Raw genomic sequence first — 24408 nt, 5'->3', positions numbered from 1 at the left:
TGTATTAACACACCTAAAGAAAAAAATCTGTACTTCATCCGGAAGATTTGGACAGCCCCAGAAGCTGAGAAAAAGCAATCACCGATACACATATTGGCAGACATACAATTGGGTTCATTGGCAGAATGAACCCATCACTCATTCATTCCACAGAGGTTTACTGAGCACCTACTATATACCAGGCACAATTCTAGGCCCTGGGAATACAGTGACCCTAACACTCTCAAAAAGAGGGAGCCAATGAACTTCAAACATTCCAGCTGAATTCCCATGACCTTTCCATCCCTACTGTGAGACGAATGCATCAGGCTACTGTAGCGTCAGTATCAGCCAGAGTCCTTAGTCGCAAGAACAACTTAGTCTGTAAGTTCAGCAACTAAAACTGATTCTAGATAGTCTAAGCAGAAAAAAAACAAAACAAAACCTTATTTTAAGAGCAGCTCAGACTCACCTGGAGAAGTTGAAAACCCAGGGATGGATGTCAAGAACAACACCTAAAATCTGGCAGTAGAACTAGTCTGGTCAGGACATCTCTGCTTCCACTGCCAACCTCCACTATCCCCAGCCACTATGATCCAGCCACTGCAATACGACTACCACTGCTGCTCGGGAACTCAATCTTGCTACATGCACCACCACCACTGCAGTCCCTGCTTGCTTGCATCACCAGCTCTTCAGAGTCAAAGTCCATGGAAAGCGGATCAGACCAAAAGAACCTACGGCAAGCTGCAAATGAGGTTGAAAGTAGATGTCTGGCATTTTAAGTGGAGAAATTCTTAAATACAGGAAAAGGTAATAAATATTCATTTTAGCTACTTTGGTAGTATACACAAAACACTGGATTCATCTAACTAATGGCCCTAATTCAAATTTCATGTTCACCATAACCTTTCTGCTTAGGATTTGGTGTTCCACATTGCCACCCAAAGGCAAAAAAGCACTGGTCATACCAACACAGGCATTCTTGAGGTTTTTATATATCAGCCTCATGAACTTGGTTAAGAGAATCTGCTTGAAGAGATAAATATTCTCAGTGTACCGACAAAATCTGAACCTTCAAAAAGTGAAATACTAACAAACATTTGTTGAGCACTTCATATGTGCCAGATACTATCCTAAGCACTGTATATGGATTAACTAATTTTTCATAACAACCTTATAAATTGGATACCATTCTCCCCATTTAACATAAGAGGAAACTGTGACACAGAGAGTTTAAAGTAAACTTGCCTAAGAATACACAGCTAATAAAATGAGAAGTCCAGAATTTGAACCCAGGTAGTGTGACTCCATATCTTTGTCAGCTCCCCAAAGTAAATCCCCACCTAAGGAAGCCTATTAGGTAGTGTCTTGCTCATTGCAGTGTTTCTGGTGGGTTACAGAATGGCAAGAAGACACAGTCCTGTAACCTCCATTCTAAGGTTCTATTCTGGATTTAATTAGCTGCAGATACAAAATCTTATTGGAAGAGATATGGCTATCCACAGAGGACAAGAACAGATAAGGCACCTAAGTGAGGCTTTGTTTGGCCTCCAGATTCTCTAACCATAGTTGCTGATAGTACTATTCACACAAGAGAGTCTTTGCCGGACTTCGAGCTCAATTCTTATTATGCTACAACCTTTTATTTATATTCAGGGATTACGCCTACATTCAGAAAGAACTTACACAAACAGTATATAAGAGAGTCATCTCCTAACCGGAATGCACAAGACTTTCCAATGAAAGTACAGAAACATTAAAACTCTTATTTTATCCTGTTTTTAATCTTAAACTATAAGAATTACACTTTGCCAGTATTAAATGTACAGACGAACAATGATGCCCTCTCTGAATCTGTCAAGTGTTTCCATGTCATTTATTACATATAAGGTGTCCTGAGAATAGAATGGAAGTTTCACAGTGTTCGAGGGAGAACAACAGTGTCTGTCTGCAGTTACTCATGTGCTTTCAGGATACCATGACATACTGTACTGCAATTAATACATGTCTGACTAAATAAACTTACAAATTATGGTTTCTATTTTTTTCCCAACTAAACCAACCCCCACCACATGGATCAATGATTTTAAAGGATTCTTGCAAATAAGTAAACAAAAATAAAAAACAATCCCCACTGGTTGAAGATAATATTAAAATTACACACAAAAATAAATAACAAGAAAATGACAGAGCTGACCTTTCTATTCCTAATTCTATTCCTAAATTCTCTATCAGCTACATTACAGGGTAAAAACAATCTAACTGGTTCAAATAATAAGTTGGCCAAAAAGATTGAAAACTATCAAAAAAACTTCTGGAAAGATGGATTTACATTTCTCATTAACAGTGAACTTCATCCTTAGTATATACTGTGGCTTGATACGTTACACTAAATCAGGGCTCAGCAAACATTTTCTATAAAGGGCCAGACAGTGAATATTTCAGGCTCACAGGCCAAACATCCTCTATTCTTTTGTAACTAAATAACTCTGCCATTAGTGCAAAGGTAGCCACAGATAATATACAAAATATATATATATATATGGATTTATTTGTAGAAGCAAGTGTAGTTTTCCAATCTTTGTATTTAATAATGATGATATAAAGCTATCATGATTTAAAATACATCTAAAAATTAAATCTAAAGATAAAACTCTACAAATTTTCTGCGATGCTTAAAGTCTGAAGATATTCAATCCAGTTAAGAAGTCTCTTTATAGGTTTCCTGCTTAATAGTGAAAAATAAAAGGCACATATCACTGGTGAAACACTATTTCCTTCTTGCTGCAGTGAAAAATGGGATTAAATAGGACATGAAAAGCAATATTTTGTAAACTGCACTCATTTGCCAGCAAATGTGATTTGAACAATATATACAAAATATTTCTTAAGATTAAAAAAAATAGGGCTTCTCTGGTGGCAGAGTGGTTAAGAATCCTCCTGCCAATGCAGGCGACACAGGTTGGAGTCCTGGTCCGGGAATATCCCACATGCCGCGGAGCAACTAAGCCCGTGCGCCGCAACTACTAAGCCTGCGCACTACAGCCTGTGAGGCACAACTACTGAAGCCCGCATGCCACAACTACGGAAGCCCGCACGCCTAGAGCCCGTGCTCTGCAACGAGAGAAGCCACCGCAATGAGAAGCCCGCGCACCGCAACAAAGAGTAGCCCCTGCTCACTGCAACTAGAGAAAGCCCGCGTGCAGCAACGAAGACACAACGGCAGCCAAAAATTAATTAATTCATTAATTTTAAAATAATAATATTAAACTATAAAAAACGTAAATTTAAAAAACAAAAAAATAAAAATTACAAACTATGGAGCTCAGGAGATCGCTAGACTGTAGAATGTAAGTTTCCCTTCATGTGCCACTTAAATGTATTTGCTACATTCTGTTAAATACTGAAGTACAAAAGGAACTGCTTTTTAAGGGCCACTAAAGGAAAAATGTACAAAAAAGGAAATATCCCCTATATGGGGTGTGCTCAGAGCAGGGGGCCTGAAGAAATGGTTCCTCTGTTTACAACACATCCAACAGGAATCTGGGTACATTGTGACAAGGGACACAAAACTTGTGGCCTTCCTATGAACAAATACCTGACACATGTCCCCCCTGCACCTCCACGTGGCTGCTGGGTCAGAGCTCAATACTGGTAGAAAAGCTACAGTATTTATGTGGGGAGTTTGCCACCTAGAGCCTGTCCAGTCTACATGGGTGGGCCACGAGTGGTCCTATAGACATAAAGGCTTTGAATCTCTCTTTTCAAGGAAAAAAAAAAAAGAAAAAGAAAAATGGATTCCAACTATATGCCATTCTGGAAAAGGCAAAACTATGGAGACAATAAAAAGATCAATGGTTGCCACGTGTGTGGGGGGAGAGAGGAGATGAATACACAGAGTACGGAAGTTTTTATGAGCAGTGGAAATACTTTGAATGACATTATAATGATGGATCTATGTCATCATACCTTTGTGCAAACCCATAGAATGTGCAACACTCTTTACTTCATTAAAGTGAACCCTAAGGGTGAAATGAGAAGCCCACGCACCACAATGAGAAGCCCACGCACCGCAACAAAGAGTAGCTCCCGCTTGCCGCAACTAGAGAAAGCCTATGCACAGCAACAAAGACCTAAGGCAGCCAAAAATTTAAAAATTTATCAAAAAAAAAACCTATTGTAATAATAATTAAGACAGTGTGGTATCAATTGCAAGGATACAAAAATAGCCAATAGAATAGAATGGAGTCCAGAAACACAGCCACACATAACAGTCACCTGACTTATAACAAAGGTGACACTACAGTACAGAAGGGAAAGAATGACCTTTTCAATAAATAGTATTAGATCAAATGGATATCCATATGGGGGGGAAATATACCTTGACTCACTACCTCACACCATCACAAAAAAATTCATTTCAAATGGACAGCAGATCTAACATGAAAGGTAAAACAATAAAGCTTTTAAATGAGGAAATAGGAGAACATATTCATGATCTTGGAGTAGGCAAAGTTTTCTTGAACAGGACACCAAAAGGCCTAAACATGAAGGAAAAAGTTGATAAACTGAGAAAGATATTCACAATACATATAAGACAAAGGACTTGGATCCAGAATACATGAACTCCTATAAAGCAACTAAAAAATGGCAAGCAACCCAAAGAACAGTAGGCAAAAAACTTGAACACTTTACAAAATAATAAGTCCAGACTATGTGTGTGTATGTGTGTATATGTATGTGTGTATGTATGTATGTATGTATATACAGATAGACAGTATTTGTATATATCTATATACATGTATATAGATATATATGAATGAAAAGATGCTCTACTTCATAGTCATTGGGGAATCACAAATTAAAACCACAGCGTGAGAACACTATACACCAATCAGAATGGCTAAAATGACAAAAATAGGGAAATATTAGATGTTGGAAAGGATGTCTAAAAACTAGTACACACACACAGCTTGTGGGACTGTGTATTAGTATCACTTGTTGTATAATAACTACCCTAAAACTAAGTTGCTTAAAACAATAAACATTTATTATCACACACAGTTTCTGAGTGTCAGGGACAAAGAGTGGCTTAACTGAGTGGTTCTGGCTCAGATCTCGCATAAGGTTCATAAAGAGCTAGGGCCACTGGAGACCTGACCGGGGCTGGAGGATCTGCTTCCAAGATGGCTCACTCACACTCCTAGCAGGTCAGTGCTGGGTGGGTCAGGAAGCCTCAGTTCTTCTCCATGTGGGCTGTTCCATAGCCTGCTTGAGTGTCCCCACAGTATGTAGGCAGGCTTCCAACAGAGTGAGTGATCCAAGAGATAGTGAGACAGACAAACAGTAGTACCTTTTATGACCTAGTCGCTGAAGTCATATACCATCACTTTCATTTTATTCTATTTCTTAGAATTGAGTTACTAGGGTCTAGCTGAGTCAAAGGGAGGGGAATTAGGTTCCACCTCTTGATGGGAGGGGTATCAAACAATTCGTGGACATATTTAAAAACAAATACACTTACTTTGGCAAAGAATGTGGCAGTACCCACTGTGGAGCACATGTATCTTACCAAGGCCTCCGTGTGCTAACCTCCTCTTGTTCATGCTGTCTGATTAGCATGATGTCATCAACGTAACAGATCAAAGTGATGTTCTATAGATGGCCAGATGGTCCAAGTCTCTTCTGACTATATTATGACAAAGAGTAGAAGAGTGGAAGTGTTTATATAGCCCTCGGCAAAACTATGGAGGTGTAATGATATCTGTTCCACAAGAATGCAAACTGTTTTTGGCCTTTTTTTCTGATTGAGACAGAAAAGAACACATTCACCAAACCAATGCCCACATACCATATTAATTTGCTCTAGCAAAGATACCATATCCATCACAGAATCCATAATTGGGGCTACTAAATTAAACTTGCTGAGGTCTACGTTCTCCAGAATCCATCCAGTTTTGCAGAAGAGGGCAGACTAGTGAATTAAATGTAGACATAATAGGGACCACCACCCTGCATTCTAAAGATACTTAAGGATAGCACTATTTCCACCATCCCTCACAGAATATGATATTAGTTTTGATTCACTATCTTGACCAGAGGAAAATGCAACAGTTTCAAAAGCTTCCACTTGGCCTTCTCCACTATGATAGCTCTTATGTGACAGGTCAAGGTTCTGATGGGGGTGCTACTCCAACTGTTAAGTATGTGCATCCCAATTATACATTTGAGGATAGGTCTGTGGGATAATTCTAAAAAGTATCATGAGAAAGTAATTAGATAAATATATGTTAACATTACACTAAGTGAAAGAAGCCAGACATGATTCCATTTATATGAAATGTGTAGAATAGGCAAATCCACAGAGACGGAAAGTAGATTAGTGGTCGCCAGGGACTAGAGAATAGGGAGTGACTGCTTAATGGGTAACAAGGTTCCTTTTGGGGGTGATGAAAATATTCTGGAATTAGATAGTGGAGATGTTGCACAAAATTGTTAGAAACCACTGAATTGTATATTTTTAAATGGCAAATTTTATGTTATGTGAATTTTATCACATTAAAAAAAACAAAAATAGAAAAACAAAGACAGCCGTTGGCTGCCTTATGCAGCTGGCTGATGTATGAGGGCTGCTTTCACCCTCACTCAATTTACAATACAGAATCCAGCTCATGGCGCTATACATTCTAGCATACTGAGCCCTTGCAAAATGCTTAGGATACAAATATATTTCATCATTCACATCAACCAGTACATTGTAAAGTCACTTCTTCTTGTTCTCTAGGAGTCCCTATTTACATCTGAAAGGCTCATGGCTTTAAAAAAAAAAAAAACCAGTTTGGTGTCCAGGCTAAGCAAGGTCCTTGGCATCTTCAACCCCAGGCAATAGCTGGCTCTGCTACTTACCTCACTGTCCCAGATTTGAAGGAAAATACAATCTCTTCTACATAAAGCCAGAAAGGCAGGAAGAAAGGATTCAGTGACTATCACACCTCAAACAAATATTTATTGGACAAACTGTCTAGCAGTTTTCAAATTATGCTCTGCAGATCCCTCCTCCCACTCAGGTTCCTTGGCAATATCTACAACTTCAAGCAGAGCAGCTCTACTTTGTTGAGTTTTAAATATTGGAAGCACACTTAAAAAAAAAAGAAATTAAAATGGCACAATTATGTAGCAAACATCTATGAATTTTGCTGATTTAACAATCTCCCCACCTCCCAAGCCCTCTTTAAGTACATGTACCTTGATCTTCCCTGAGGGAACCATCCCTCCCCTGCTCTCAGCCCACATGATTCCAGGGTAGCTGACCATGATTCCTGGGCTCCATGAGTAGAATATAACTGTTGGCCAATGAAAGTCCAGCATTCTTCCAGTCACAGTGATACTTTAGGGTGGGCAAATGACCCAAGCCAAAATCATACCCACGACTGCCAGCACCATCAGGAAAGAGGTATTATCTTTCCAATAGTGGTTGCTTAGCTGGTAGATTACACACCCAAAGCTGACAGCTACCTTTGCCACTACATGGGTGGAGGCTTCCTAACACCAAAACAAAGAAAAGCGGAGCCAAGAGGAGAGAGATTAGGTCCAAATGACATGATTCAAGTCCCTGGATCTTGCTGTGTCTAAAGGTAAATCTCCTTCTAGGCTTTTTAGTTACTTCAGTCATAAGTGCCTCTCATAAGTCAGTCTGACCTGTATTTCTGTCACTTGCAAAGAAGGCACAGCAAATGTAAAATTATTTGAAAAAAAATTAAAAACATCCATCTGGTCAAAAAACTTCAAACCTTTACTGTAAATCACAGTTGGGGAAAGAATATTTTTAAAAAAAGAGAAAATTTTAGAAAAAAGCTCCCAGGAGAATTAGTCTTCTCCTTGACTCCTCATTACATTCCCAAAAATGCATGGTATGGGCTTCCCTGGTGGCGCACTGGTTAAGAATCCACCTGCCAGAGGGAGGAATACTCCCAAACTCATTCTACGAGACCACCATCACCCTGATACCAAAACCAGACAAAGATGTCACAAAGAAAGAAAACTACAGGCCAATATCACTGATGAACATAGATACAAAAATCCTCAACAAAATACTAGGAAACAGAATCCAACAGCACATTAAAAGGATCATACACCATGATCAAGTGGGGTTTATCCCAGGAATGCAAGGATTCCTCAATATACTCAAATCAATCAATGTGATACACCACATTAACAAACTGAAGGATAAAGACCATACAATCATCTCAATAGATGCAGAAAAAGCTTTCGACAAAATTCAACACCGATTTATGATAAAAACCCTTCAGAAAGTATTCAGAGAGGGAACTTACCTCAACATAATAAAGGCCATAAATGACAAACCCACAGCCAACATTGTCCTCAATGGTGAAAAACTGAAACCATTTCCACTAAGATAGGAACAAGACAAGGTTGTCCACTCTCACCACTATTATTCAACATAGTTTTGGAAGTTTTAGCCACAGCAGTCAGAGAAGAAAAAGAAATAAAAGGAATCCAAATCAGAAAAGAAGAAGTAAAGCTGTCACTGTTTGCAGATGACATGATACTACTATATAGAGAGAATCCTAAAGATGCTACCAGAAAACTACTAGAACTAATCAATGAATTTGGTAAAGTTGCAGGATACAAAATTACTGCACAGATATCTCTTGCACTCCTACACACTAATGATGAAAAACCTGAAAGAGAAATTAAGGAAACACTCCCATTTACCATTGCAACAAAAAGAATAAAATACCTAGGAATAAACCTACCTAAGGAGACAAAAGACCTGTATGCAGAAAACTATAAGACACTGATGCAAGAAATTAAAGATGACACCAACAGATGGAGAGATATACCATGTTCTTGGATTGGAAGAATCAACATTGTGAAAATGACTATACTACCCAAAGCAATCTGCAGATTCAATGCAATCCTTATCAAACTACCAATGGCATTTTTCACAGAACTAGAGCAAAAAAATTCACAATTTGTATGGAAACACAAAAGACCCCGAATAGCTAAAGCAATCTTGAGAAAGACAAATGGAGCTGGAGGTCTCAGACTCCCTGACTTCAGACTATACTACAAAGCTACAGTCATCAATACAGTATGGTACTGGCACAAAAACAGAAATATAGATCAATGGAACAGGATAGAAAGCCCAGAGATAAACCCACCCACATATGGTCACCTTATTTTTGATAAAGGAGGCAAGAATATAATGGAGAAAAGACGACAGCCTCTTCAATAAGTGGTGCTGGGAAAACTGGACAGCTACATGTAAAAGGATGAAATTAGAACACTCCCTAACACCATACACAAAAATAAATTCAAAAGGATTAAAGACCTAAATGTAAGGCCAGACACTATAAAACTCTTAGAGGAAAACATAGGCAGAACACTCTATGACATAAATCACAGCAAGATCCTTTTTGACCCACCTCCTAGAGAAATAGAAATAAAAACAAAAATAAACAATTGGGACTTAATGAAACTTAACATCTTTTGCACAGCAAAGGAAACCATAAACAAGATGAAAAGACAACCCTCAGGGCTTCCCTGGTGGCGCAGTGGTTGAGAGTCCACCTGCTGATGCAGGGGACACAGGTTCTTGCCCCAGTCCGGGAAGATCCCACATGCCACAGAGCGGCGGGGCCCATGAGCCATGGCCGCTGAGCCTGCGCGTCCAGAGCCTGTGCTCCGCAACGGGAGAGGCCACAACAGTGAGAGGCCCGCTTACCGCAAAAAAAAAAAAAAAGACAACCCTCAGAATGGGAGAAAATACTAGCAAATGAAGCAACTGACAAAGGATTAATCTCCAAAATTTACAAGCAGCTCATGCAGCTCAATATCAAAAAAACAAACAATCCAATCCAAAAATGGGCAGAAGACCTAAATAGACATTTCTCCAAAGAAGATATACAGACTGCCAACAAACACATGAAAGGATGCTCAACATCACTAATCATTAGAGAAATGCAAATCAAAACTACAATGAGGTATCACCTCACACCAGTCAGAATGGCCATCATCAAAAAATCTACAAACAATAAATGCTGGAGAGGGTGTGGAGAAAAGGGAACCCTCTTGCACTGTTGGTGGGAATGTAAATTGATACAGCCACTGTGGAGAACAGTATGGAGGCTCCTTAAAAAACTAAAAATAGAACTACCATATGACCCAGCAGTCCCACTACTGGGCATATACCCTGAGAAAACCATAATTCAAGAAGAGTCATGTACCACAATGTTCATTGCAGCTCTATTTACAATAGCCAGGAGATGGAACCAACCTAAGTGTCCAAGAACAGATGAATGGAAAAAGAAGATGTGGCACATATATACAATGGAATATTACTCAGCCATAAAAAGAGACGAAATTGAGTTATTTGTAGTGAGGTGAATGGACCTAGAGTCTGTCATACAGAGTGAAGTAAGTCAGAAAGAGAAGAACAAATACCATATGCTAACACATATATATGTAATCTAAACAAAAAAACATGGTTCTGAAGAACCTTGGGGGAGGACAGGAATAAAGACACAGATGTAGAGAATGGACTTGAGGACAGTGGGAGTGGGAAGGGTAAGCTGGGACAAAGTGAGAGAGTGCCACGGACTTATGTATACTACCAAATGTAAAACAGATAGCTAGTGGGAAGCAGCCGCATAGCACAGGGAGATCAGCTCAGTGCTTTGTGACCACCTAGAGGGGTGGATTAGGGAGGGTGGGAGGGAGACACAAGAGGGAGGAGATATGGGGATATATGTATATGTATAGCTGACCTGCTTTGTTATAAAGCAGAAACTAACACACCATTGTAAAGCAATTATACTCCAATAAAGATGTTTAAAAATTAAATAAATAAATAAATTTTAAAATTAAAAATAATTTTAAAACAAAAGAAAAAAAGAATCTGCCTGCCAATGCAGGGGACATGGGTTCGAGCCCTGGTCCGGGAAGATCCCACATGCCATGGAGCAACTAAGCCCCTGCGCCACAACTACTGAGCCTGCGCTCTAGAGCCCGCAAGCCATAACTACTAAGCCTGCGCACCTACAGGCCATGCTGTGCAACAAGAGAAACCACCACAATGAGAAGCCCGCCCACCACAACGAAGAGTAGCCCCCACTCGCCACAACTAGAGAAAGCCCGTGCACAGCACGAAGACCCAATGCAGCCAAAAATAAATAAAATAAAATAAATAATTTTTTTTTAAAAAAAGAAAGAAAATGCATGGTATTTTACAATTTCCATTGATAATCTCGCCTGATCTCCAAAAACAAAACAACCCTGTGAGGTCAGCATTCACACTGTATATTTGAAGACATTGAGGCTCAGAGAGAAGTGACTAACCTAAGTCATCCAATTTGAAATCAAGGTTTCTGTCTCCAAATGATACCTTTTTACTACTCATTACTGCTTTGCACAGTTCTCAGCAAGCCATGCACAAGTCTGGGAACCTGCCTGGGCTCAGTACAGACTTGCTACCTGACAGCAGTGTTCCCCTGACCCTTGGCAGTTTTGCCTTGTTTCAAACAGGCCTCGCCCTGCTCCGTTTCCACATAGCCTGAGATAAAGACAAGCTCATAGCACAGCATCCCACTGCGTGCACATAAGGGTGTGTCATTCAACTGACTGGCAACACTGAAAGTCAGTAGCCTTACTCTCAAAGTAGCCCTAGAACTATCAAATGCACATCAATAGATAAGATCTGAGGAGGAAGAAATAAGGTGCGCCTATGATGAGAAGCTGCAAGTCAGCTAACAGAAACTAATACAACTTCTATAACTATTGGAATCTGAAGATCCAAAAATCATTACTGACTGGAAAAACTCCAACAGCGTACATTCAAGGGTTTAAAAATACATTAGGCTCATGTTATATACAAAAAATTAACTGAAAATGGATCAACAACCCAATAGCTAAAACCATAAAACTCTTAGAAGAAAACAAAGGGATAATCTTAACTACCTTAGATTTGGCAGTAGATTCTTAGATATGACACAAAAGGCATGAGTAACAAAAGAAAAAATAGATAAATGTGACTCCATAAAAATTAAAACCTACTGTGCATCAAAGAACATTACCAAGAAAGTGAAAAATTACCCTACAGAATGGGAAGGAATATTTGCAAACCATATACCTGATAAGGATCTGGTATCCAAAATATATAAAGAAATCTAACAATTCAACAACAAAAAGATAAACAACCTAATTTTAAACAAAAAAAGGACCTGAACAGACATTGCTCCAAAGAAGAAATACACATGGCCAACAAGTACATGGAAAGATACTCAACATCATTAGCATTAGGGAAATGCAAATCAAAACCACAATAAGATGTCACTTCACACCCATGAGGATAGCTGTAATTAAAACAAACAAACAAACCAAAAAATAACAAGTGTTGGCAAAGAAGTAGAGAAATGGAACCCTTACATATTGCTGATGGGATTGTAAAATGGTGCAGTTGCTGTGGAAAACAGTTTGGCAGTCCCTCAAAACATTAAACACAGAATTACCATATAACCCCACAATTCCACTCCTAGGTATATAGCCAAAAGAATTGAAAACTGGTACTCAAACAAGTACATGTACACGCATGTCCATAGCAGCACTATTCACAATAGCCACAAAGTAGAAACAGCCAAAGCGTCTATCACCAGAAAACGGATAAACAAATGGTGGTATTTTCCAGCCATAAAAAGGAACGAAGTTTTCTGGTACATACTACAACATGGATGAACCTTATAAACATTATGCTTAGTGAAATAAGCCAGACTCAAAAGGACAAATGTTGTATGATTCCACTTAGATGAAATATCTAGAATAGACAAATTCATGGAAACAGAAAGTAGATTAGAGTTTAACAGGATCTAGGAGGAGGGGGGAATGGGGAGTTATTGGTTAATGGGTAGAGAGTTTCTGTCAGGGATGATGAAAAAGTTTTGGAAATAGATAGTGGTAATGGTTGCACAATGGTGTGAATGTAATTTTTGCCACAGAATTACACACTTAAAAATGGTTAAAAGGCTAATTTTATGCTATACATTTTACCACAACAATGAAAAAAGAAAAAAAGAGAATGATGTACTGACACATGCTACAAAATATTATGCTAAGTTAAAAAAGCCAGACACAAAAGGTCACATATTGTATGACTCCATTTATATAAAATATCCAGAACAGGTAAATCCACAGAGACAGAATGCAGATTGATGGCTGCCAGGTGGAGGGAGAAATGAGGAGAAACTGCTTAATCGGTAAGGTGTTTTACTGTGGAGTAATGAAAATGTTTTGGAACTAGAGAGAGGTGATGGTTGTACAACATTGTAAACGTACCAAATGCCACTGAATTGTTCAATTTAAAACGGTTGATTTTGGGCTTCCCTGGTGGCGCAGTGGTTGAGAGTCTGCCTGTCGATGCAGTGGACACGGGTTCATGCCCCGGTTCGGGAAGATACCACATGCCGCGGAGCGGCTAGGTCCGTGAGCCATGACCGCTGAGCCTGCGCGTCTGGAGCCTGTGCTCCGCAACGGGAGAGGCCCCAACAGTGAGAGGCCCGCATACCGCAAAAAAAAAGGTTGATTTTATGTTATGTGACTTTCACATTAATAAATGCTTTAAAAGTACATGAAAGAGGGCTTCCCTGGTGGTGCAGTGGTTGAGAGTCCGCCTGCCGATGCAGCGGTCACGGGTTCGTGCCCCGGTCCGCGAGGATCCCACATGCCGCGGAGTGGCTGGGCCCGTGAGCCATGGCCGCTGAGCCTGCGCGTCCGAAGCCTGTGCTCCGCAACGGAAGAGGCCGCAACAGTGAGAGGCCCACGTACCGCAAAAAAAAAAAAAAAAAAAGTGCATGAGAGAACTCAAGCAATCATCTGGGAAGCAGGAATCAGGGCTAAGTGGCAAGGCAAGGCAAAAATTGTCAGGAACCCAGTAAACAGTCTGACGTAAGAGATGTCCGGGAACAGCAGCAAGAAGCCACTTGATGCTGCAGCACCCGGAAGCTTCCCTACATTGGTGAGGGTACAGGTAAACCTGCTAAAACTAAGAGACGCCTGCCCAGAGTAGATTAAACCAAAGAGAAGTTTCTTTCTCTTTCGTATAATAGTTTGGTAGCGAGCAGTCTGGGGCTGAGTGGAACTTTGCCATCCTCACTCAACATGATGCTTCCATCTCTGGGACCAAAAAGAGTGCTGTACTCTCACAATCTCCCAGCTAGCAGGAGGAGAAAGGGGGCAAGAGAAGTACTTACCCACTCTGTTCAAGCACCTGGCCCCAGAAGTGGTAGGTGCACCACTTCCACTTTAGATCCTACTGGTTAGAACTTAGACATATGGCCACATTTGGTTGCAAAAGAGGCTGGGGGACTATATGCCTCGCTAAAACTCAGGCATTCTATCATTAAAAAAAGAATGAGAGGGAATTCCCTGGCGGTCCAGTGGTTAGGACTCCAAGCTTCCACTGCAGGGGGCACAGGTTCAATCCCTGGTCGAGGAACTAATATCCTGCATGTCGAGCGGAGCAGCCAAAAAAAAAAAAAACAAATGAGAGAGTCAATATTGGCAAAGACAATTAACAGTCTCTGCCATACTCACTTCAAATACTCTTTATTTTTTTATTATTTGTCTAATTAAACAAAGAACTTATTCCAAAGCCCAGCTACCCGGAGGTCTGCAGTTATTGTTCAGTGGAACCTCCCAGCTAGGGTGGAAAGACAAGAAAAGGAGTGCAAGGCAATTATGGACTGATGTCCCCTGTTAGCCTCACTGCAATGACCAATGCCAACATAGCCTATTATTTGCCTTTCGTCACTGGAAATTTACAGTGTAGAAATAAACGCTTCTTTAAAAAAAAAAGAAAGAAAGAAACAGTAAGAGCTGTCTATGTGCAATACTGGGGCAGGGGTACAGAAAAAAACCTGTAGGGCACGTGTCTTTGAAAAACTCCCAATCTGTGTGGCAACCACACACAAAGCGATCACAATGCGGTGAGATAATTAACAGAGAGACATATAAAATTTAATGGAAGAATAACATAGGAATGGACTGTCTGCCTATGGGCAGGGAGAACCAAGAAAGCTTCAATAAAGTGGTAACACTGGAGCTGAGTGTAGAAGGATGAGTTTACCAGATAGAAAAGGTAGGAAGATATTCAAGCAAGATGTAAAGCATGAATAAAAACATGCAAGATGTTTACTGAAAAGACAATAATGCAGGAGCCAGATCATGGAATGCCATGAAACCAGATTCAATCAAAAGCTTGGATTTTACAATGTAGGGAATGGGAAAGCAACAGAGAATTCTTAGCAGGGAAGGGCCATGGTTAGATTGACCTGTTAGAAAGATGACTATGGCAGCCTATAGGAAGGATGGACAAAAAGAGAACATGCATTGGGCTCACATCCCTGCTGCTACACCTACTCCCATCCTTGACTCTCCAGTACCGCCACCGATAAGCCAAGTCCTTGCAGAAGAAAGGCAGTAACAAAACCCCAGGCCAAGTCCTACAAAGACCGAGGCAGGATGAGGTTCTTAGTTTTGTTTGCTTTTAAGCTTTTCTATTGAGGTGAAATTCACATAACACAGTATTAATCATTTTTAAATGAACAGTTCAGTGGCATTTAGTATATTCCCAATGTTGTGCAACCACCAAAGTTCTCAGTTTTTGACAAGGTCCAGGAAAGCCTCTGTGATTTCACTGAGGTCAGGCTCCACCCACTCACTCCTCAGGTGTCTCTGCTCAGACAGATATGCCAGATGACTGTGGCTTTCAGCAAACATCTGTCTACAGTCCTGCGGCTGCCATCCTGTCTCCTAGCCTTTCCTGACCTCACCTCCCCTGCGAACACAGGGCATAGTGACCAGAAGCAAATATGACCATGTCTATCTCTTATTTAAAACTTTTCAGTGGCTCTGCTTTGCCCAAAGAATGAAGTTTCAAATTCTTAACATGACATACAAGACTCTCTGCAACCTGGCATCTGCTTGTTCCCTACCCTCATCTCCTAAACATGTTGCCCTAAAATTCTTTCCTCTCATTATGTTTCCCTTGCTACTTGAGACTGCTCCAACATCTATTTTCTTTCTCTCACCCTGGGAATGGTGCTGTCATCCCCATACACTTTTCCCCCAGGCTTATCTTACCCTGGGGAAAGTTCTCATCCTATTTTCATTATTTCCTGGGAACAGCTCTGATCTCAGTCTCATTTTACCCTGGAGACCACTCTGATCCACACTTCACTATTCACTGTTCTCTGGATATGTCACTGACCACATCATACCATAGAATGACTTTTTTCTACCTCCTCCTCTTCTACTTCTGTCATGTTACTGAGAAGAGCTTTACCCTGAATAATCAGCTTCTGCTCCCTCCGTCTGGGCCTCCTATAAGCCCAGGGCTTCACCAGGTCTCCCAACCCAAAGTTCGTATGTGGGTTTTAGAGTACATAGTAAAAATCGTAGAGACAGAAAGCAGAATGGTGGCTGCCGGGGGCTGGGGAGAAGCGGGAATGGGGAATTACTGTTTAAATGGGTACAGAGTTTTTGTTTTACAAGATGAAAAGAGTTATGGAGGTGGATGATGGTGGTGACTGCACATTATGAATGTAGTTAATACCTCTAAACTATACACTTTAAAAATGATTAAAATGGTAAATTTCATGTTATGTGTTATATTACCACAATTTTTTTTAATTTGGGAAAAAATTTATGGGTACCTGAGACCTAGGAGAGAGATATAACTATATCCCAGCCAGCTGAGGGGTTGGCTCCTGGTCTCATTCTCCCTGACCTTCGTTTCTGAAAGATACACCTTTTTTTAAAAAATAAATTTATTTATTTTATTTTATTATTCATTTTTGGCTGCGTTAGGTCTTCGTTGCTGTGCGCGGGCTTTAGGTGCGACGAGCAGGGGCTACTCTTTTTTGTTTGTTTGTTTGTTTATTTATTTTGGGCTGTGTTGGGTCTTCATTTCTGTGCAAGGGCTTTCTCTAGTTGTGGCAAGCGGGGGCCGCTCTTCATCGCAGTGCATGGGCCTCTCACTATCGCGGCCTCTCTTGTTGCGGAGCACAGGCTCCAGACGTGCAGGCTCAGTAGTTGTGGCTCACGGGCCCAGCCGCTCCGCGGCATGTGGGATCTTCCCAGACCAGGGCTCGAACCCGTGTTCCCTGCATTAGCAGGCAGATTCTCAACCACTGCGCCACCAGAGAAGCCCAAGGGGGCTACTCTTCGTTGGAGTGAGCGGGCTTCTTATTGCGGTGGCTTCTCTTGTTGTGGAGCACAGGCTCTAGGTGAGCAGGCTTCAGTAGTTGTGGCACATGGACTCAGTAGTTGTGGCTCTCGGGCTCTTGAGTACAGCCTCAGTAGTTGTGGCACACGGGCTTAGTTGCTCCACGGCATGTTGGATCTTCCCGGACCAGGGCTCAAACCCGTGTCCCCTGCATTGGCAGGCGGATTCTTAACCACTGCGCCACCAGGGAAGCCCAAGAATGCTGTACCTTTATTTGGATGGCATTTGAACCCAGCCCCATTTTACCCTGGAGATATCTCTGACTCCAGCCTCATCTTACTCTGGGAATAGCTCTAATCTAGGCCTTCCCAATCACCACACCATAAAGAAAGTCATGCTACAGAATACTCTGAAGATGGTTTGCACTCTGACCTTGGGTGACATTAAACCTCAGGAAAGGAAAGTGATGCGAAGCAACTGGCCCAAAATAACCTTAACGTTATTCCAAAGTAGGGAAAGAAGGTTTTTCCTGGGGAGTGGGGGAGAAAATTTTTCCAAATTATCACAAAACTCTTCTGACTTTCTGTATATACATGCCAAAGTTTTGTCAAATGGTGCACAGGAAGATCTCACACAAAGGCCTTTTTCCAGGTGTTTTAGGCTTCTAACTGCAGCAGCAACACAAATATCAGTGTGTTTCCATGCGAGTGAATGAACAATGCCCAATTTGGGCATTTGGACTTTGCCTTTCTTCTGGTTTCTAGGCCTGTGGTTTAAACACTCCATTCAGAAACAAAGAAATAATATTTAGACTCCATCCTTCTAAAATATTTTATTTGACTTTGGTAATGTTTTAAGTGGAACAGACCTAGGCTTTACAAATTTCTAGCCATGCAATCCTAGGCACATAACTTTCCTCATTTGTAAAATGGGAATATCTTGCAGGGCTGTTGTGAAGAAAAGTAAACATATATAAGGTATCTACCAGTGTACCTGGCCCAAAATATTTCACTCAACAAATATCTACTAAGCATATGTAATGTGCCAGTCAGTGTTCTAGGCACTAAGGATTCAGCAATGAACAAAAATCACTGTTCTTATGGAACTATCAGGGAGTAGGGGGCAAAGTAAAGGGCCTGACAAATAAATATGTCAGAGGATGATAAATGCTATGGAGAAAAATTAAGTAGAGAATATGCTACAGGGGAGGGTTTGTTATTTTTAAATAGAATGATTGAAGAAGGCCTCACTGAGAATATGACATTTGAACAAAGGATCTGAAGGAAAAGAGATAATAAGCCATGCAGAGGAGAAAGAGGGAAGAACAAATGCAAAGGAGGCAAGAGCATATTTACCTTGTTCAAAGGAGAGTGAGGAAGCCAATGGGGCAGGGTGAGCAGGTGGAGAGGAGATAAGGATAAGCCAGGTTGCTGGGAGCCAAGTCACTCTAAGGACTTTGCCTTGTTCTCTGAGGGATATGGGAAGCCACTAAAGGACTGTGATCTATATGACTGGATTCACGTTTTGAAAGGATTGCTCTGGCAGCTCTGTTTAGAACAACTGTAGGCAGGCAAGGGCAGAAGCAGGGAAACCAATCAAGAGGCTATTATTTCTCCAGGCAAGAAACAATGGTAGCTCGGATCAAGGTGGTAAGAGCAGAGGCAATGAAAAGTGTCTAAATTTTTTATGTGTTTTAAAGGTAGAACCAATAGGATCTGCTGACAGAGTGAATGTTACGTGTGAACTTGTTTAAATTAAAATGCCAGTTAGACATCCGAAATGTCAATTAAGGGCTTGGCTATACAAGGCTAAAGTTCAGAGGAGCGTCTGAGCTAGACACACAGATTTGAGAGTTGTCAATTAACAGATGATAATTAAAATCATTAAAGTGGCTTTTAAATGCCATTTATTTATTGCTCAATAAATGAATTACCCAGTGAATAGTAACTGCTATTATAACCCCTTTGTTTTTGTTTTTTGGGTTTTATAAAATTTATTTTGCGCTATGTTGGGTCTTTGTTGCTGCGCACAGGCTTTCTCTAGTTGCAGTGAGCCAGGGCTACTCTTCGATGCGGTGCACAGGCTTCTCATTGCGGTGGCTTCTCTTGTTGCTGAGCATGGGCTCTAGGCACACAGGCTTCAGTAGTTGTGGCACACGGGTTCAGTAGTTGTGGCTGGGGGGCTCTAGAGCGCAGGCTCAGTAGTTGTGGCGCACGGGCTTAGTTGCTCTGCGGCATGTGGGATCTTCCCGGACCAGGGCTCGAACCCGTGTCCCCTGCATTGGTAGGCGGTTTCTTAACCACCGCGCCACCAGGAAAGCCCCCCTTTGTTTTCTTAAGGTGCTAGAAATACTTGCCAACTCTTACCATGAATACTTAAACTTCAGTGCCCAACCTCCAACCCCATCCCCAATCCCTCAACTCCCTTCCTTCCTTCCAAATTTTCAATTAAAACACTAAATAAGTGGAGGCATTGTGGTATTAAGTGGTAAAGGCACCAATTTTAGAGTCAGACAGAATTGGGTTTGAATCCTCCATCTTAGCCACTTATTAGTTCTATGACCTTTGAACCTCAATTTTCTTATCCGTAAGATGGGGCTAATAGTACCTATGTTACAGGATTGTTGTAACAATAAGACATCCATTCATTCATTTGTTCAATAAATATTTACTGAGTATTCATCACATGCCCAGGACTGTGTTTAGCACTAGAGTTACAGTAGTAAACAGGCACAGATACTGTCCTCACGGAGCTTATTGCCCAAGGGACCATAATACTTCTAAAGGACCAGACAAAAGTTTTAAATTTAAAAAATCATCTAAATAAAATAAATACGTAAAGAGCCTCACACAGTGCCTGGGCAAAAAGTAGGTGCTAAATAAATGATAGTACTTATTATTTTATAACTAAAGCATATAAATCTTCATAGAACAATACACTTAGAATTGGAATGACTTTTAGAAATCAAAAGGTCCAATTCCCTCATTTAACAGATAAGCAAATTAACTTACTCCATAATAAACTTACTCAGGACACCTCTTCAGTCAGGCCATGTGCCAGGTAGGTGGGATACAGGGATGAGTAAAACAGTCCCTACCTTATGTCAAGTAAACACACAAGGGGGAAGTGACTTGCCCAAGGTAACCTGAGCAATCACTTAGGCTAGAAATCACGTCTTCTAATTTTCAGTGTTTTGCTCCTTCCACCGATCCAAAATTATTCATTTCAAATAGAAATACTTATCAGGAAGAAGCCTACCATATGGCCTGTGCCAAAAAGAGTGCCATCCTACAGCTCAGCAATTCCTTGCAGGTTGCTTGTCAGAAAGGGTAAGCTCTTTGGGCTTAGAGGTGGATCCTTTTTTCTCTATAAACCATCAATAACAGGCAGCAGCTAGGACCTCAGAGGCCGTGGTCGGAAGCTACAGAAAGATGGAGAAAAATGAAAGCCTACAGTCACCAAAGCCACTGGCTAAGCAGAGAGAAGGCTGGGCAAGGCCAGACCAAGACCCTTCTCCTTCATCTCAGAGATTAAGTCATGTTCCCTCCAGGCTAGGGCCATCTTCAGAGCTCTGCCTTTGTCCCTCTTGTCCATCCATCCCTACTCTCCCTTCCAGACCTCTTTAGAGTCTCAACATTGAGCTCCTAATGGAAAAGACAGCACTGTAGAGTAGAAAGAGCACACCTTGCAGTTTTATGGACCTGGGCTGAAACTTTGGCTCTACCACTAATTAGCTGTATGCTTCTTAACTTGTCTGTTTCCAAATCCGGAAAATGGTGACAATACTTATTTCTGGGAGTTGTGGTGAGTGTTAGAATTGCATCTAATGTTTAGATGTATCTAGAAAAGTTCCTGGCATACAGAGGTTACTCAATACATGGTGCTGTCATTAATTATTATGAATGTCAAGGTCTCTCTTGTCTACTCCACACTCTTTCTAGTGACTGCAGGCTTCAGCACAGCACCACGGTTTAGGGCTCCTACATTAATATGGAGTATTCAGAAAGCCACGGCACCTTTACTTGGCCACCTTTCTCTATCTCTTGTCCCTCAACCTATACCAGCTCAGGTCCCCATTCCATTCCCCAACATTGAAAAAACAAAATCTTTGAACCTGCACCCCCTGGTTCCTCCTCAAAATATTACCCTCGGGCTTCCCTGGTGACGCAGTGGTTGAGAGTCCGCCTGCCGATGCAGGGGACACGGGTTCGTGCCCCATCCGGGAGGATCCCACATGCCGCGGAGCGGCTGGGCCCGTGAGCCATGGCCACTGAGCCTGCGCGTCCGGAGCCTGTGCTCCACAACGGGAGAGGCCACAACAGTGAGAGGTCCGCGTACCGCAAATATATATATATATATATATATATACACATATATACATATATATATATATATATATTACCCTCTTTCCTTCCTTCCCGGAACACCATATTTCTCAAAAGAGAAGTCTGTACTTGCTGCCTCTAGGCCCTCACCTCACACTCACTCCCTAAGCCACAGCAGTCTAGCTTCTGTCTCCACCCCTCCACTGAAACTGCCTTCACTGCGCCACCAATGACTCAGTAGCCCCACTTCAGGGCTCACCCTACTTGTTCTCAGCTCCAACAAGCATTCGCCTCCTTTTACAAGCTCTTCTCATTCCTGACTTCCCAGACAGTACTTTCTCCTGCCTCTCTGACTGCTCCTCCTCAGATGCCTTCCCTAACTTTTCTGGCTACACATATCAGAGCTCCTCTGAGCTCTATCCTCAGCCTCCTTCCGTTCCCCATGTTATGGATTTTACGCAGGCAATTTCATCTATTCCTATGGTTTCCACTCTCACTTAGAAATCATCATTCCTACATCTATGATCAATCCTACCTCTCTCAGGACTCCAAAACTCACATCTTCTCCCCCAAGTACCAGATATTTTCTCCTGAATGTCACCCAAAGGCATCTCAAAACCAACATTAACTTCCCCGAACCAGCCTCTCCAGCCTGTATTCCATGTGTTAATAGCATCATAGTAATACCCAGACACCTAACATTTCTTCCCTCTTCCTTTAGTCACACAATTTAAAACAACAACCATGATCACTGCCCTGGATCCAGCCTCATCATTTGCTACTGCAACAGTCTTCTAGCTGGCTTCCCGGCCTCTAGTTTACTCAATCCATTCCAATCCTCCTAAGCACAGGCATCAAAGAGATCTTCTAAAACACCACTCTGATAGGATTTAAGGTCTTCAGCATTCAGAATCCCTCCCAAGCACCCCCATTCCAGCATGATGAACAGCTCACCATTCCCTGAATATGCCGTGCACTTCCACGCTCACAATACCTGGAATGCATCCCAGGGCCCTCTCTGCCTGGCATACTTCTGGTCATCCTTAAAGATCCAGCCTGAAGAACTCTGAAGCCTTCCCTGACTCTCTCTTGCTAAGCATTTAGACCCTCCTTCCTTTGTCTCTCAGTCTATTTTTCTATGTTCCTCTATTGTCGCATTTGTGACATTATATTGAGTGTACTTTCTTATGTGCTTATCTTCTCAGTAATTTGTGGATTGCTCAAAGACAAGGATCATATCACATCTCTATACCCCAGCCCACTTGCCCAGTCTCTCAAAGTGAGCAACCAGGTTCACTATCAGTTATGACAAGGGATACTCCCCCATATCAGGAGAGCAAACTCCAATGGCAACAGGAAGTCTTAATAGGTTCAGCTTCCCCTCTTGCAAATGCTTCCAGATGCTGCTTGGACTCTGACCCCACAGGAGGTATTCCTGACCTGATTCCTGGGGCCCCTCTGCCTAGAACAGGCAGGGGATAGGAGAGTTTCCTGTAGATTAAAATTCTTTGGAAAATGATTTCTAAAATGGGCCAAGATTACAGGTGCAACTGGCAACTACCAGGGCCACCTCAGGAAGTAATTTGTGAAATAACTTCAAGATCTTTCTACACCTTCAAAATCAACTGAGATGATTACTACGACAATCTGTGGCGAGTCTTCTTGCCTTCAATGCCACCACCCCGCCTTGGGAAATTGCCCTGTACCATGCTACTTGCAATAAGTTGCTTCACTAGCCAGAAATCTATGGTGGCTTCTCACTGTATGATGTATGATGGCCTAAAACTGCATAACATGGTGATTTAGAACAAGGATTCTGGAAAAATATCACCCAGGCATGAACCCTAACTTCATCATTTATTAACCATACGAGTTTGAGCAAGTCTCTGGGCCTCAATTTTCTCACCTTTAAAATAGGAAAATAATAGTACCTACCCTCTTAGACCTGGTATAAAGATTAAATATACTAATAATAAGAAGTAAATAATGAAAAAAGAATTAAATAAGCTTAGCATTAAAAATGCTAACAACAGGGGACTTCCCTGGTGGCGCAGCGGTTAAGAATCCGCCTGCCAATGCAGGGGACACGGGTTCGAGCCCTGGTCCGGGAAGATCCCACATGCTGCGGAGCAGCTAAGACCATGCGCCACAACTACTGAGCCTGAGCTCTAGAGCCCATGAGCCACAACTACTGAAGCCCATGCGCTTAGAGCCCGTGCTCCGCAACGAGAAGCCACCGCAATGAGAAGCCCGCACACTGCAACGAAGAGTAGCCCCCGCTCGCCACAACTAAAGAAAGCCCGCACGCAGCAACAAAGACCCAACGCAGCCAAAAATATACATAAATAAACTGATTAATTAATTTTAAAAAAATGCTAACAACAGCGCCTAGCACATGGAAAGAACTTCGTATGTTATACAAAACATATGCAGGTTTCAAGTCCTCTATCTTCATAGCCTGAGACATGAACTGTTACCCTGACCCATTTCCCATTCTTCAACTGACCAGCTCCCAATCCTTTTAACTTCTGACTTCATCACTTATGATTCTTTCCCCCTACCCATAATACCAATCCCCATCTGCCCAGCCCCCCACTCTGTCCTTAGCTGCAAATTCTCTCTGGCAGTGCTACCTTCAACTGCCCCGGAAATAAGCCCCCTCAGCAGAGTGCCCATAGGAGATGCCATGGCTAAGAGCAGTACAGGATACCACCTTCTTCTGAGCATTTCATGTTCACTCCTACCTGCACTCCGGTCATCTGCATAATCCAAATGCTTCCCTGAACTTCTGCAGTATAAAAATCTTACAGTTTTAGAGACTAAGTCACACCATCTCCAGGAAGCTTGCTAGACTACAGAGAC

General features: G+C 41.7%; 1 protein-coding gene and 1 non-coding gene across 6 annotated transcripts in view; one reads left to right on the top strand and one right to left on the bottom strand.

The window, feature by feature from the left end:
• Nucleotides 1-24408, bottom strand: part of STIM1 (stromal interaction molecule 1) — a 192748-nt gene that overhangs the window by 129488 nt on the left and 38852 nt on the right. Inside the window, exon 2 of one of the 5 annotated variants that reach the window (XM_033862422.2) lies at nucleotides 5507-5671. The exons of 3 other annotated variants lie outside the window; for them this stretch is intronic. In XM_033862422.2, the coding sequence (XP_033718313.1) occupies nucleotides 5507-5588 (82 nt within the window). In that variant the 5' untranslated portion in view covers nucleotides 5589-5671. The remainder of the gene's footprint in view (nucleotides 1-5506; nucleotides 5672-24408) is intronic. One more of the 5 variants, XM_033862423.2, reaches the window with a different exon arrangement.
• Nucleotides 3460-3589, top strand: LOC117313460 (small nucleolar RNA SNORA11). Its single transcript, XR_004527968.1, has one exon. It is a non-coding gene; the product is annotated as a small nucleolar RNA SNORA11 (small nucleolar RNA).

This window comes from Tursiops truncatus, chromosome 8, assembly GCF_011762595.2.
Source record: "Tursiops truncatus isolate mTurTru1 chromosome 8, mTurTru1.mat.Y, whole genome shotgun sequence".
Lineage (NCBI taxonomy): Eukaryota > Metazoa > Chordata > Mammalia > Artiodactyla > Delphinidae > Tursiops > Tursiops truncatus.
This window is presented reverse-complemented; position numbering and strand designations above follow the sequence as displayed.